Source organism: Thermobia domestica, chromosome 2 (assembly GCF_964235325.1).
Source record: "Thermobia domestica chromosome 2, izTheDome1.hap1.1, whole genome shotgun sequence".
In the NCBI taxonomy this organism is placed as follows: Eukaryota; Metazoa; Arthropoda; class Insecta; order Zygentoma; family Lepismatidae; genus Thermobia; species Thermobia domestica.
In genome coordinates this window covers 353,337,433-353,350,627 of record NC_137455.1, presented here as the reverse complement: position 1 = coordinate 353,350,627, position 13,195 = coordinate 353,337,433, and the positions used below count along the sequence as shown (strand labels likewise).

General features: G+C 34.9%; 1 protein-coding gene across 1 annotated transcript; it reads left to right on the top strand.

Annotated features, from left to right (window-relative positions):
* The first annotated feature begins 388 nt into the window (after window positions 1-388).
* LOC145679877 (defensin-A-like) lies at window positions 389-11,631 on the top strand. The gene is made up of 2 exons (XM_081750386.1): window positions 389-673; window positions 11,329-11,631. The coding sequence occupies exons 1-2, from the start codon at window positions 592-594 to the stop codon at window positions 11,481-11,483; spliced, it is 237 nt and encodes a 78-aa protein (XP_081606512.1). The 5' UTR covers window positions 389-591; the 3' UTR covers window positions 11,484-11,631.
* Window positions 11,632-13,195: the final 1,564 nt, after the last annotated feature.

The following is a 13,195-nucleotide window of genomic DNA, read 5'->3' as shown; positions in this document are numbered from 1 at the left end:
ACCAAAGGAGCTATATGAATTAGATTGTAGGAGTCCCAATAAGGAAATACTTTTCCTGTAACTTATATGGAAATGGATTTTTTTCCCTCTTCATTGTTCTTTGGAAGGATTTACAGCTGTTTACATGGGAAAATCCACCCATTTGGCAAACATAACGATTTCTTGATTGTAGTACGAGAAGATAATAACTGCTTCCTCTATTATTAGAAAACATAGTAAGTATTTCCTCGACCGGCTGCAAGAACAGGAACGCGTTAGTATGATCTCAACCGGGGAATAACCTTATTTCCCCGTACAATGCTTGGTTTTTGTCTTCTTGAGACGTGATGAAGAATAACTTACTTTGTCATCAACACACTTCTCATGAAATTTTTAAGGTCACGCGTCAGTTGAGATATTCATATACAGATAACGTCGGGGAAGAACTGAAAGTTCAAGGTCGTGGACAAGAATGAATGCAGATTCGCCATCTAATTACAAATATATACGTATATAAAGCTGTTGTCTTCCAATAGGCGTTATTCCTCGGACGAAATAGCAAGCACTTGTTACAGAACAAGATCTCAGGAAGACATCTATCTACCTTTCACAATGAAGACTTCTGTAGCTTTGGTCTTGTTGGCTTGTTTACTTGTGTCTGCTGTTATGACGGCTCCGCTAGAAGGCCCAGAAGGTAATTCATTATTTACAAATAACAATCTCTAGTTTCTTTTTCAAATATCGGAAAGAATGACATTTCCGAATTTGCCAAAAAAAAACATTTCTTTATTATTATTATTATTATTATTATTATTATTATTATTATTATTATTATTATTATTATTATTATTATTATTATTATTATGCATGCTCCTCGTATGGGAGGAAGTAAAGTATATAGAAATTATTTGAACGACATATTTACATTTTTTTCGGGGGGTTCAAAATAGTATTGATCCAAGTTCGGTTTCGGTATTTTCCCTTAGGGGGCTCTTGTTTTGTAAAATTTCATCTCACTGTCTACCAAGAATATATGGGGGTATGTTTATATAAAATGTCATTTCTGTATCTAATGTTTTCGGAGATCTGGAGAACGGGTAGTGGCGGATGTACGCCAGGGCCGGGGTACCAATGTTTTGAGTGGCAAAAATAATTGAAACAAACTATTGTTTATTTTTTTTTAAATATAGTAAACTCAAGATAAATCTGTCATAGTCTGGGTTCTGGCTACTCCCCCAGATTTTACCTTCTAAATCCGCCCCTGACGGAGAATGGGCTGGAGAATCAAATCTATTTCTTTCTTTTAGATGTTAAATGTCGCAAAATCTCAGTTTTACACCTAATAATTTCAAAGACCTCAAGAACGAAAAAAAAAAAAAAAAGACTTTGAAGGACTATTCCTCTCATTAGGAGTGGCACTGCACAGAAATTCCATGCTTACATGCAGTTAGACCGGTGTTCCGCAAACGTTTTCTATTTGCGGCTCAGTGTAGATTATCCATGACTCAAAAAGGCTTATGACTAGACTATCCATGACTAGAACTTTACTCCCTTCAAAAGCATGTATAATGACACTATTCATATAAAGGGGTCACCGTGGCTCAATGGTAGAGCACTTACCACCTCTGGCGCGTGGGGTCCGTGGGTTTTCTCGCTGAACTCCCGTTTCCTCCCACTTTCTCATTCCATCAATTATTCCATCATCATTTACGTGCCTTAATCATCCGTCTCCCTTAGCCTAAAGGACGTCGTGGGATGTTAAATTGGAAGATTTTTACTAATGACATAAGTGCGTATTGTAATTATTATTCTTATTCTTACTATTACTCTATTGTAATATTGAGCTCCTTTTGTGTCTAAGCACTTTGCGTACGCGCCTATGGCGTGGGAGACCCGGGTTCGATTCCCGGCGGATGTGGCTCGGATTTCACGTCAATCAGTAGGTCTACATTCCATATAGCCTCGCTGCTAAAGGGATGTTAACAGCTATTATAACATTAAGCAGAAATGAAATCGTATATTAAAATTTATGGTAGAAAATAAAATATAACGTATTTAAGCTCCATATATGAACTTATTCTATTGTGAAAAAAAAAAAACCTGTTCTATTACTAATTAAGTAAATAAGTGCACTAATATGCTCAATATGGTACTTGTGCCTGCTTTTATAACTGCACACAGGTGGCTGGTGAGTAGAGGAAACGTTTACAATGCATTCTATCGACAGTTTTGAGTTCTTTTCTCTTCAGTATTTTAATTTCAGTCAATGTCAAGTAGCCCACTTTACATAAATATGTAGTTGAACATGAACTAACTCGGCGACCAGCAGACAGACAGGAAATTCTGAAATTTCACTTCCAGCTTCTGAACCCTGGACTATTTTCAGCATTACAAGCAGACATTAAAAACGCTTGAGCTATTGTTAGTGGTTTCTTGGCCTTGTCGATAAGTTCGGCCTATTTTAAAATTAACTTTATGTACACTTTGCGAAATATGTACTGTAGCAGTCATTGCCTTTTATTCTTATTTATTTATTTATTTATTTATTGCTCCGATGAAAATATTGTACATATTATAAAAGACGGCAGAGTAATACTGTACAAGTACATAGAATACAATAGCTGGGATAAAATAATAATAATAATAATAATAATAATAATAATAATAATAATAATAATAATAATAATAATAATAATAATATAATTCGACAATTATTTTCTTTCAATAGGTAAAAGTTCGAGTAACACCTTTCACCTTGCTAGGGCACACCGATTGCAGAACATTGGTCTAGGGCAGCGTTTCCCAACCTTTTTCAACTTGCGGCACACTACAGGTGTAACTTGAATTCTCGTGGCACATTCATATATATAGATATTATTATTATTATTATTATTATTATTATTATTATTATTATTATTATTATTATTATTATTATTATTATTATTATTATTATTTGTAAATATGAAATACGGTGATATTTTTTTTTCTGTGATTAGGCCTACTGATCTTCTCACAGAGAAGAAAGCTCGATGACTGGTTTTCCTTTGTGGTGAATCATTATGCTTATTTTTCATTCTAATTTTTTTTAAAAAAAAGTAAACAATTGCATTGAAATATAGGACTCGGATTTTTAAAAATTCACTTTCTCTTTCGAAAACTGTATCCAACCTTTCACTAAAAAGGAAGATCGCTAAATAACGAACGAATAAACAAATCTCTTGTACTTTTAAAACACAAATGTAGGTAATTTGTATGCATGTTTGCTTTGTCGAAATAATAGAATGATATTTTAAAATTTCAAGTTACAAAATAGTCTGCATCAATAAAGAAGCAATAATAGTCATAACAATGATAACAAATACTTTTTTCAAGATTAAAAATATACAGAAAAGTAACACGGCACGAAACTTAAAGTTGTAGATTCATAGTAGAGGTTCATAGTAAAAGTGAAATACAAATATACATATTTTTCTCTATGTCTTGCAATTTGATTCCTATAGAATTAACAATTTTGTTTCGATTTCCTCGCGGCACACCAGCGGCCCATTCACGGCACACCGGTTGGGAAATGCTGGTCTAGGGTATGGTTTACATGCAGACAAAATTCACTCATTTCCTCGAAAATCAAGATCTGCGGGTGACATAACTTACGGAAAGAGCAGACAAATCTTTTCGTGACAGCCTGGTAATAGTTGCAGGTGGCATGCTCTTCGTGCAGTAGCAAGATTATATTCGCTGATTGAAGGGCACGTGTCTCTGATGCACTTCTCACATTTACTGTTAATAAAAATAGCTGGGTTAGTTAGTAGTTCTATTATATAAGTAGGGGGGTATGGTAGCTCAATGGTAGATCGCTTATCTGTGGTGTGTGGAGACCCTGGTTCGAACCCCCAGCGAAGTAAGCTTGTTGTGGACAACACGTAAATTTTGTCAGGTTAGGTTAGGAAAGTGGTTGCTCGTTTCCTCCCACTTTCTTCATTCCACCATTTCATTCATTTCTCATCATCACCGATTCCTTTAGCCTAATTTTCATAACCGTAGCACGTAAAACTTAAAGTTTCCATTTCATTTGTAACACTGCTTTTGTAAACAATACCTCCATCATTTCGTTAAAGATGTATTTGGTTGAAGTATGGTATTATTACGCATTTTCTAGCTTCTTATTCTTCCTCATTATATTTGGTTTAATTTAGGAGGGTTATTTTCTAATAAAATTGTACTTAAATGAACTAGATTTGCATATAAGAGTGCGTAACAACAACTCAGCAGTAAATCAATTTAGCTTAGTTAAACGTGTCTTTTGTTTATGGCCGTTGAGAAGTAAGAGGAAACAGATTTGATTTTCAGTTTAGCGTTTCTTTCAGCAGCGAGGTTATATGAGACGTGGACCTGTAGCTTAATGTGTGATCCGAACCACATGAGCTCCTGCCGGGAATAGAACCCGGCTCTTCCAGGCCAAAGGTACTCTAACCGCTTAGCCACGAGGGGTTTATAAGACGAAACCATATATTAAGTGTTATTGTTTACTTAAGAGTCTTTATCCCGGCGAAATTAAAATACCGCTAATTTTACAGTACTTATGTGATATCTTCAAATAGATAAAAGATAATCGAAATGTGGAACAAGAGCGCCCTAGACAATATTATTTTACATGAGAAACCGTTATCACGACTCACTTATCTGCTTTCGATTTCGAGCCATTTTGAAAATCGGCATTTATTTTCGCGTTTCTAAACAGCTGAAAACGGAAAGCCAGTAGGTGACTTGTGATAACGGTACCTCACGCAAAATAATATTGTCTAGGGCGCTCTTGTTCCATATTTCAATTATCATCAATCAAACTATGGAACGTACCGTAGTCGGGTCAAGGAACTACAGGATGTCCAATACACAATGCAGCCCGGAGTTTGGGATAGTAGAACCTTTGAATCGGAAGCGATACACAAATAATGGTTATACCAAAAAATGAAGCCTTTTTCATGCATATATTTTTAAACTACGAATCAACGATTGAAGTACACTAGGAACCACACAGTGTTGCCAGATGTAACTGAAGGTATAAATCAATTTTTTTACAAGACACCTAAATTAACACATAACTCATAACACATAACACATAACTCATATGTTTTGTCGTTAGTTTACAGATTGTATAGTTAGAGTAGCTTGGAAACTATGAAATAGAAAAAAAAAGAATTTTTCATTTCCACCAATAACTAATCGGATGAGGCCTTTCTAATGGGTTACTACGGAAAACGTGGTTTTCATAAATTAACATTCTGAATTGGCAATAGTGCTGCTGTTGATGTTTCAGTGCATCAAAAGGTGTGTTAAGGATCTGTCTACATTATGCAATTCCTGAAAACAATGAAAAAGAAACTTTGAAATTATCGTGATAAAACTTTTACTTACATGCACCCGGCAACACTGCTATTCATTGAATCAAAACGGGGGTACTTCCAGAATCTGCCGTAGAACTGACAATTCACTATTTCCAAAATTCGACTTGTTGCCGCTGGTACGCGATATTGAAACTTTGGTCGACGTCGTTTTTCAAGAAATTGTCGACAGTGTCTTTTTGCAGTTGTCGTCCGAGTGTCTGCCGACTGTTTCGAGAAAGCTTAATACGAGGGAAATATAAACCCTAATTCGTATTTTAAAGCAACAAGTTACCTTCTAACTATCTTTGTTTTCTTTTGGTGAACGACTCTGTTTTTGCTCGACGCGGTCGAAAATCGCACGGAAAGACGCCGATGTCAGGCGCCGGCAATCTGACCGTGGCATCTAGTCGGCATGGACAAATTGTCCAACTGTAGGTGGCAGGATCCTGATGGGGTAAGTACACGTAGTCTAATTACATATGTAAGTAACGCGAAAAAATTAATTCATATTATAATTAACATATAGGTACCGCAGGCGCTATCATTAGCGCGGAACAGTAGGGTTGACGGACCTTGAGGATGCTGAGTATCTTTCAGTATTTCCCCCCAAGCATTTTGTATATGCTTTTCGTTAAACCTGGAAATCTTATTAGTCTATATATACTGGCTCCCAATCCTTTTAAAGGTCGAGGAGGGAGTAATTTTCTCACTTTTGTTCTTTGGTAAACTATCCGAGTATACAGTAGATGGAAGTAAGCAGAAAATAAAAATGACCATCGTTTAATTGAATCCTTAACAGCGAACATAATTATAATTGATTTAATTTTGATGATGTCGAATTTTAATCTCTGTACAAGTTACGATTATTTTGTCGCTGTCGGGAATTTCAAACTTGCAAGAAATAGCAATCGAACAAACATAGAGGCTTTTTTTTTTTCTAACAGAGCTTTCAAAGGCCTGGGTACCCGACATTTCTCGGGGTTGCCACCTCTTAAGAATACTTAGGACTTTGTTTATCTAAAGAACTTACCATTCGACTCAACATGTCTCTGAATGTTTGTCCCCCGTTAATGTTTATAAAAATTTATCCGATTTTAATGAAACTTTGGTGGTAGCTTCATTGAATATTAGGAAATTAACTCTTGGTGTTGAAGTCCGTGAAGAATAAGGGGATGAAAGGGGGTAAAGTAAAACAACCATAAGTTGCAAGCATACGCGTGTGCGTAATGTAATCGGGTAACTAGAATTTCCGTAAGAATTTTACGATTTTTTAAAAATACAATTTGACACATATTTTTTTAAGGGTTTCTGACCATTCGCATTGCTAGGGATTAAAAAATCAGTTAAAGACAAAGGGGAAAAGCAGATAAATATAACCTACCTTAAAAGCTTTATGTTATTATTATTATTATTATTATTATTATTATTATTATTATTATTATTATTATTATTATTATTATTATTATTATTATTATTATTATTATTAGGGTCCGGATCTCGTTGACCTAAAATTTTCTAAAATGTGATCTATAAAATGACACTAAAATTCCTGTAAAATGACCCTAAAATTCACAAAAATTGACCTTAAAACTTGCGTTTTCTTAAATGTTTATTTCGTTAAACATTGACATTTTTAAAAAAAAAAATATTCATTGGATTTTAATTAACATTTCTCAATCATATTCAGAAAGTTTTGTTTCAGTTAGTTGCAGTCCATTGATCATTTATGTCTGCTGATCAGTGCATTGTACGGCAATGTAGGTACTGAAAGCGTCAATTCATTCCTAAGTTGAAACTAGGAAGAACTCTTAAACAATAAAAGTTCGCAAGTGTCGACTTCATGAGAATAATAGATAAAAACCCTGTTTAAAATCTGTGTACGCCTTCTAATCCATTTTTAGTTATTCACGTGATCACATCCTTTGTGGTCAACAACCCAAAACTATCTGTTTGGCCACCTTTCGTCAACCAGCTACAGCTTAGTTTTCATTAGTTTGTTAAAAATGCAGTTTTCCATCCTAATAGTCAGGAAGCATGAAAATAGATTATTTAACTTTCTCTTTTCCACATCCGTAAACAGTGTTCATTTTAAGATTTCCTTACGTAGAAGAAAAACAATAAAAAGACCTTAAGTGACCTAAAAGTTACCTTAAAATATTAAAAAATAACCTGAAACTTCAAAACGGCAAAAAGTGACCAAAAGTTGACCCTAATAAAATATATTTTTAGAACCTAGAGTTGATGGATAACGTTTATATTTGAACTTGCCTTGTCCTATGCGTAACAGAAAAAAGTTGACTTGTCAAGAAGATCCGGGCCCTGATTATTATTATTATTATTATTATTATTATTATTATTATTATTATTATTATTATTATTATTATTAATAATAATAATAATAATAATAATAATAATAATAATAATAATAATAATAATAATAATAATAATTAGACTTCCACATCACGCTTGCAAGCAAGAAGAACGATACCTGCAACTATGGGAAAGAAAGTAGAGGAACGTTGGATAGGGCCTATATTTCATGCTATTATCCCGGCATATACCTGGTGCAGACGTCCATCCACAAATTTTGGTTGGGAGGGCTCTAAGCTTTGTAAGAAGGGTCCAATACCCCAAGCCACTACGTCTATGTAGTATTGAACGTATTTTATTCTCAACCCAAAAAGACGACAAATAACTGTAAAATACTTCCATCCAGAGTTGCCAACCTCAGAGAACAAAATTATCGATTTTCATCTTTAAAAATTATCATATGTTACAAAGAATGATCGTATATTCGTTATGCAGTGATAATTGTAAGAAAGCAATAATACGTATATAATAAACTCACCTAGTAATCTTTTGAATTTCGAACTCCAAATCGGCATCAACTGTTTTCACCATTTTTTATCCTTATTAACACTACCGTGAACAACAACAATATTTCCACCGTGTCGTAAACGTAACTGGGTTTAAAGAATGGATGCAGAGTTGTCATTTGCCAATTCTCAAATCGTTATTGATTTATTTTAGCGGGAATGGCTGTTAAAAACCCTCAGTGTGTGTGTTTTATAAATATTTAAAGGACATCCTTAATTTATTTGCACTCGCAAGGGCATTATCGTATATAGCATTAAGATTTAAATTATTGTATATCACGATAAATGATCGTATGGTTGGCAAGCCTGCTTCTAATATTTTCAGAAAAATATAATAGAATTATGATATTGTTTTAATAAGTGAAAGAGTACAGATGAAGTATAAGAGCAAATTTTCATGCTACATCAATCATGTCTCTGTTAAACAAGTGGAGAAGCGGTGGCTCACTGGTAGAGCGCTCACTTCCGGTGCTTGGGGTCCCTGGTTCGATCCCATCCCGCGCCGTGTGGACTTTGTGGTGGACAAACACCGTGCTCGTGGGTTTCCTCGGGGTTCTGGTGCTTCCTTCCACTTTCTTCATTTCATTCATTTCTCATCATCACCGTCTCCTTTGGCATAATCGTGGGACGTTTACGGAAGACTTAATTTCATTATTTTTCTGTTAAATAAGTATGGTTTTATCTAGAAAGTGTACAATGGCTGGTTCCAGTGAATAACCGGCTAAGTCGGGAAAAGTAAATTTTACAGGAGAGCAGTTTAAAGGTAGATTTTACAATAGTTACCTTGCTAATTTTGACATAACAAAATGCTGTAACTTCCTCAATTTCTTGAATTCGCCTTAGCCGCTTCTACACAATGTAGAACTCACCAAAAGAAGCTTATACATGTGAGATCTCAATTTTCAAAAGAAGTCGACTTAGCCGGTTATTCACTGGAACCAGCCGTATATTGAGTTACGAAGTTTGGGGAGGGAGAGGTTCTGGCCCTGTAGACTTCCCCAACGTGGGTGAGCCCTGATCTGGTGGGACTGTAGGAAGAAACCTGGAAAACCAATCAGTATGAATAACTACCCAGATCTTCTCGATTTCAAAGTAATAATGCTAATCACTACTAGCCAACAGTCACTCGAATAAATCTACTTAATGAGGGCAGGAAAATAAAACACGTAAAAATTATTTGACAGTATTGCGTATAATTTATGTTCTTTGAAGATCATAAGCCATCCTTCTTGTTTAGGTCTGAAATCACTCTCAAGAATAAGGGAGTGAATTTACAGGATCTTAAAAGATATTCCACGATAAATCGTATAAAAAATTACCGGATTTTCATAGTTCATACCCAGACAGCAATTTAAGCTTGCTGCAAGTTGACACAAACTTGCTGTTGCAAGGTCAATTAGCTTGCCGCAAGCTATACTATACAAGCCAATTAGCTTGCTGCAAGCTTGGGGCAAGCTAGTTAGTTACATCTGGGCAAGGCTTGCGGCAAGCTTGTCTTCACAAGTTAAACACAAGCCAAATTATCTCAAACGCAAGCCAAGTATAAGCGTATTCTCATCAATGGCAAGCTTTATTAAGCTTATTGCAAGCGAAAACACGCCAAACAAGTTATATGGAAGCTCGCAGTAAGCGAATTTAGGTAAAACAGTATGAAATCAGTATAATTTAACCGTCTGACTAAATCTATGCTACAATATATTTTCCGCTCGCCTTCCCAATTATTGAAGCAAATGCACAACCGTGAAAACACCTAAGTCTCCGATCCGCTTCTGCAAAACATCAAAATAATCATAATTTTTACTGTTTAGTTCTGACAAGCAACGCGCCGTTGCTTCTTACAAATATCTAATAGGTTGTTATATTAGTCGCGAGTACTTGAAATTGCTACCTTTTTATATAAAAACGCAGAAAAATGTTTATACTTTAAACACAGCGTTCAGATAAAGTTTATACTGTAAGTTAAACTTGAAGTTTATATTAAAATATCTTCAACAGTTCTGTATTCCTTCGCGAAATAAGTAGGCTCAAACCTGCTGCCATCTATGTTCACATTTATGCTTTATACATAAATATTACAATTTGTTATGCCTCATGGTTACCGAAATATGAGGAAATAAAGAGCGAAATTATAGGTACGTGGGACTAGAGTACTAGAGTACTAGACGGCACAATTTAAAAAAAAAAAAATTAAGTTTGTCCTTTATTCAAGCTGAATGCTAACAAGACGCTAACAACGCGAACACTACCTTGTCGCCGAAAGTTAAGAGGTCCGCGTCACGTGGTTTTTGAGAACAACTGAAAATCGAACGCGCGCTGGCTTTTTACTTCAATCTAAAGAAAAGCGTCTCGCAAGTGAAGCGTGGGTTGCCCGCACTACAGCTTGCGCTAAGCAGAAATAAGCTTTTGTGTATAAGCCAAAGCGAAATAAAATCAAATAAAAGCGACAGGCAAGCTTGCGGTAAGCAAACATGCTGTCTGGGTAGCATACATAGCTTGTGATTTCTTGAAATTTAAGAATTACACTTATTACGTGAGACTAATTTCAGCTAGAGGCAAGGATTTGAATTGCAAGCCGCAGGATGAGTTGAGTTCATTTTTAGTTTAACGTCCCTTCCAGCAGCGAGGCTATATGAGACGGGACCTACTGATTAACGTGAAATACGATTTACCTGAGGTCCCGCCGGGAATCGAACCCAGGTCTCGCACGCCAGAGACGTGTACGCTGAGCGCTTAGCCATGTAGGATCTCAAGCAGCAGGCAAGCAGCTACTGTATACATATTAATTTTTCAGATATTCTTATCAGTGAACTTCTATCGAGAATTTGTGATATGTATAAAACAAGTCATCATCTTCTGCTTTTATTTTGAATTAGCTGTAATTTATGTTTTATCAATTTTAGATGTTAAAAAGTAGTTATGCATTCCAATACATAAGAACACATATTTGCTTTATTAAATAGCTTTGTACCTACGATTTTTTTTTTTTTTCCAAGAACGTATTGCAACTGTATTAATGTAGTTTTCAGTTGGGATTCTCGGTCTCATAACAGCATAGTATTAATTACGTTTCTTTACTTTCATTTTCATCACAGGACGTGCTCTTAGACACCGCAGGGTAACTTGTGACCTGTTGAGCTTCAGCAGCAAGATCTTCTCCTTCAACCACAGCGCATGTGCAGCTCACTGCTTGGCGAAACGGAAGAAAGGAGGACGATGTGTCAACGGAGTTTGTCGTTGTAGGAACTGATTCATTTTCAACAACCGGAACTGGTTACATTTTTAATGAACTGATGGACTTAAACTTCAGTATGACTCAAGGAATTGAAAGATTCAACAGACACTACAAGAATTATTATACCAAAGAATATATATGTAATAAATTTCTAAATGCTCTATATCAATTATTTTTTATTCTTTAGCCTATAAAAAACTGTAAGTGAACGACATAAACACAATTCTAGTATGTCTTGTGTTGATAGTTTTTCATGAAATAAGTTGTCACGGACAAATAAAGCAAGTCTACTTGGAATCAATTCTCAACGTTTGTAAACAGTTGGGCTGTGTAAAGCCAAAGTGAACAGTATATATGCTTTCGTCAATTTTTCAGTTTAAGTATGACTTGCTTGAGTTACATGCATTTCACACTGCATACCCGTGTGCAGAAACTAAGTACAGAATCTGACGAAACGGACACGTTGAGCCTACGTATTAATAGCAGCATTTTTTGCTTGGGAAAGTTTGGGCCTTTTTTGAAAATTTTGCTTTAAACTGATAAAGAAGACTTTGTTTCGCTTCTCTACAACAAAAAACTCATTTAATTAGTGTTTGATGCAGATAATAATATGAAACCTCGAAAATAAGCCCTTCGGGCTCGAAAATAAACCATGAATTTCAGAAAGTTTTTTTTTTTTTTTTTTTTTAATTCTTAACATATTTACATTATGAATTCCAAAGGATTAACCAATATATGTAATAATATTTTAACCTCTTATATACAATAAATACTTTAAAATATGATACACAAATAGCTAGCGAAATTGTATGTAGTATTTTTACTTAAAAATATCACACACCCTCTTTATGAAGCAAAATAAAGAAAAATATGAGAGAAATCTACACATCAAGAGGTTCGTTTCGGGCGGTTCTGTACATTATAGAAATTTTTCAGTTAAGTTTTAACTTTCATATAGGCCTACATTGTATGAACATTTCGAACAAATTTTTCACTGATTGATCACATACGTAATAATCTGTTACACCTACCATGTGCTTCGTATCTGCAAAATCGGTAAAGCTCCAAATTCTGTAATGCACTGACTATTCCTTAAGCTTGTTCAGAATAGGGAAAGTATCGAATTTTCTGTTCATGAATCATATACGCAATAGACGGTTCATCTGAGCGTATGGTTTCCTAGGCTGTATAATATATAATCACCATCACGGTTTACCCAGTCCTGAAGGTTTCTGAATTTTTAACAAGAAAATTCAACATATCGTTACGAAACTTTTTTTTTTTAATACAGAAAAGAATAACTATGGAATACATTTAAAAAGAGTGGAAGAATCAATCATTGTTCCAATTCACAAGAAAGACGACAAAACTGATTGTAATAATTATCGAGGCATTTCTCTTAACATTCTATTAATAAGATTGACCCCATACAGATTAAATTATTGGAGATTATCAGTGTGGATTTAGTCGAAATCGACCAGATATTTACCAATCGACAAATACTCGAAAAGAAATGGGTATATATTACCCGGTACATCAATTGTTTATTGATTTTAGAAAGGCTTACAACTCGGTTAGGAGGGATATATTGTACAACATTCTTACAGAATTTAGAATACCGAAAAGCTAGATTTATTAAGTGTTTAAATGAATACCAGAGTAAAGTCCGAGTAGAAAAATGCGAGCTTCCACGTCGAGATTGGCCTGAAACAAGGATATGTGTTATC

Coding starts and splice junctions, on each gene's coding strand:
- LOC145679877 (XM_081750386.1), top strand. CDS start 592: ATGAAGACTTCTGTAGCTTTGGTCTTGTTGGCTTGTTTACTTGTGTCT. Junction 674..11,328: donor TCCGCTAGAAGGCCCAGAAG/GTAATTCATTAT, acceptor TTTTCATCACAG/GACGTGCTCTTAGACACCGC.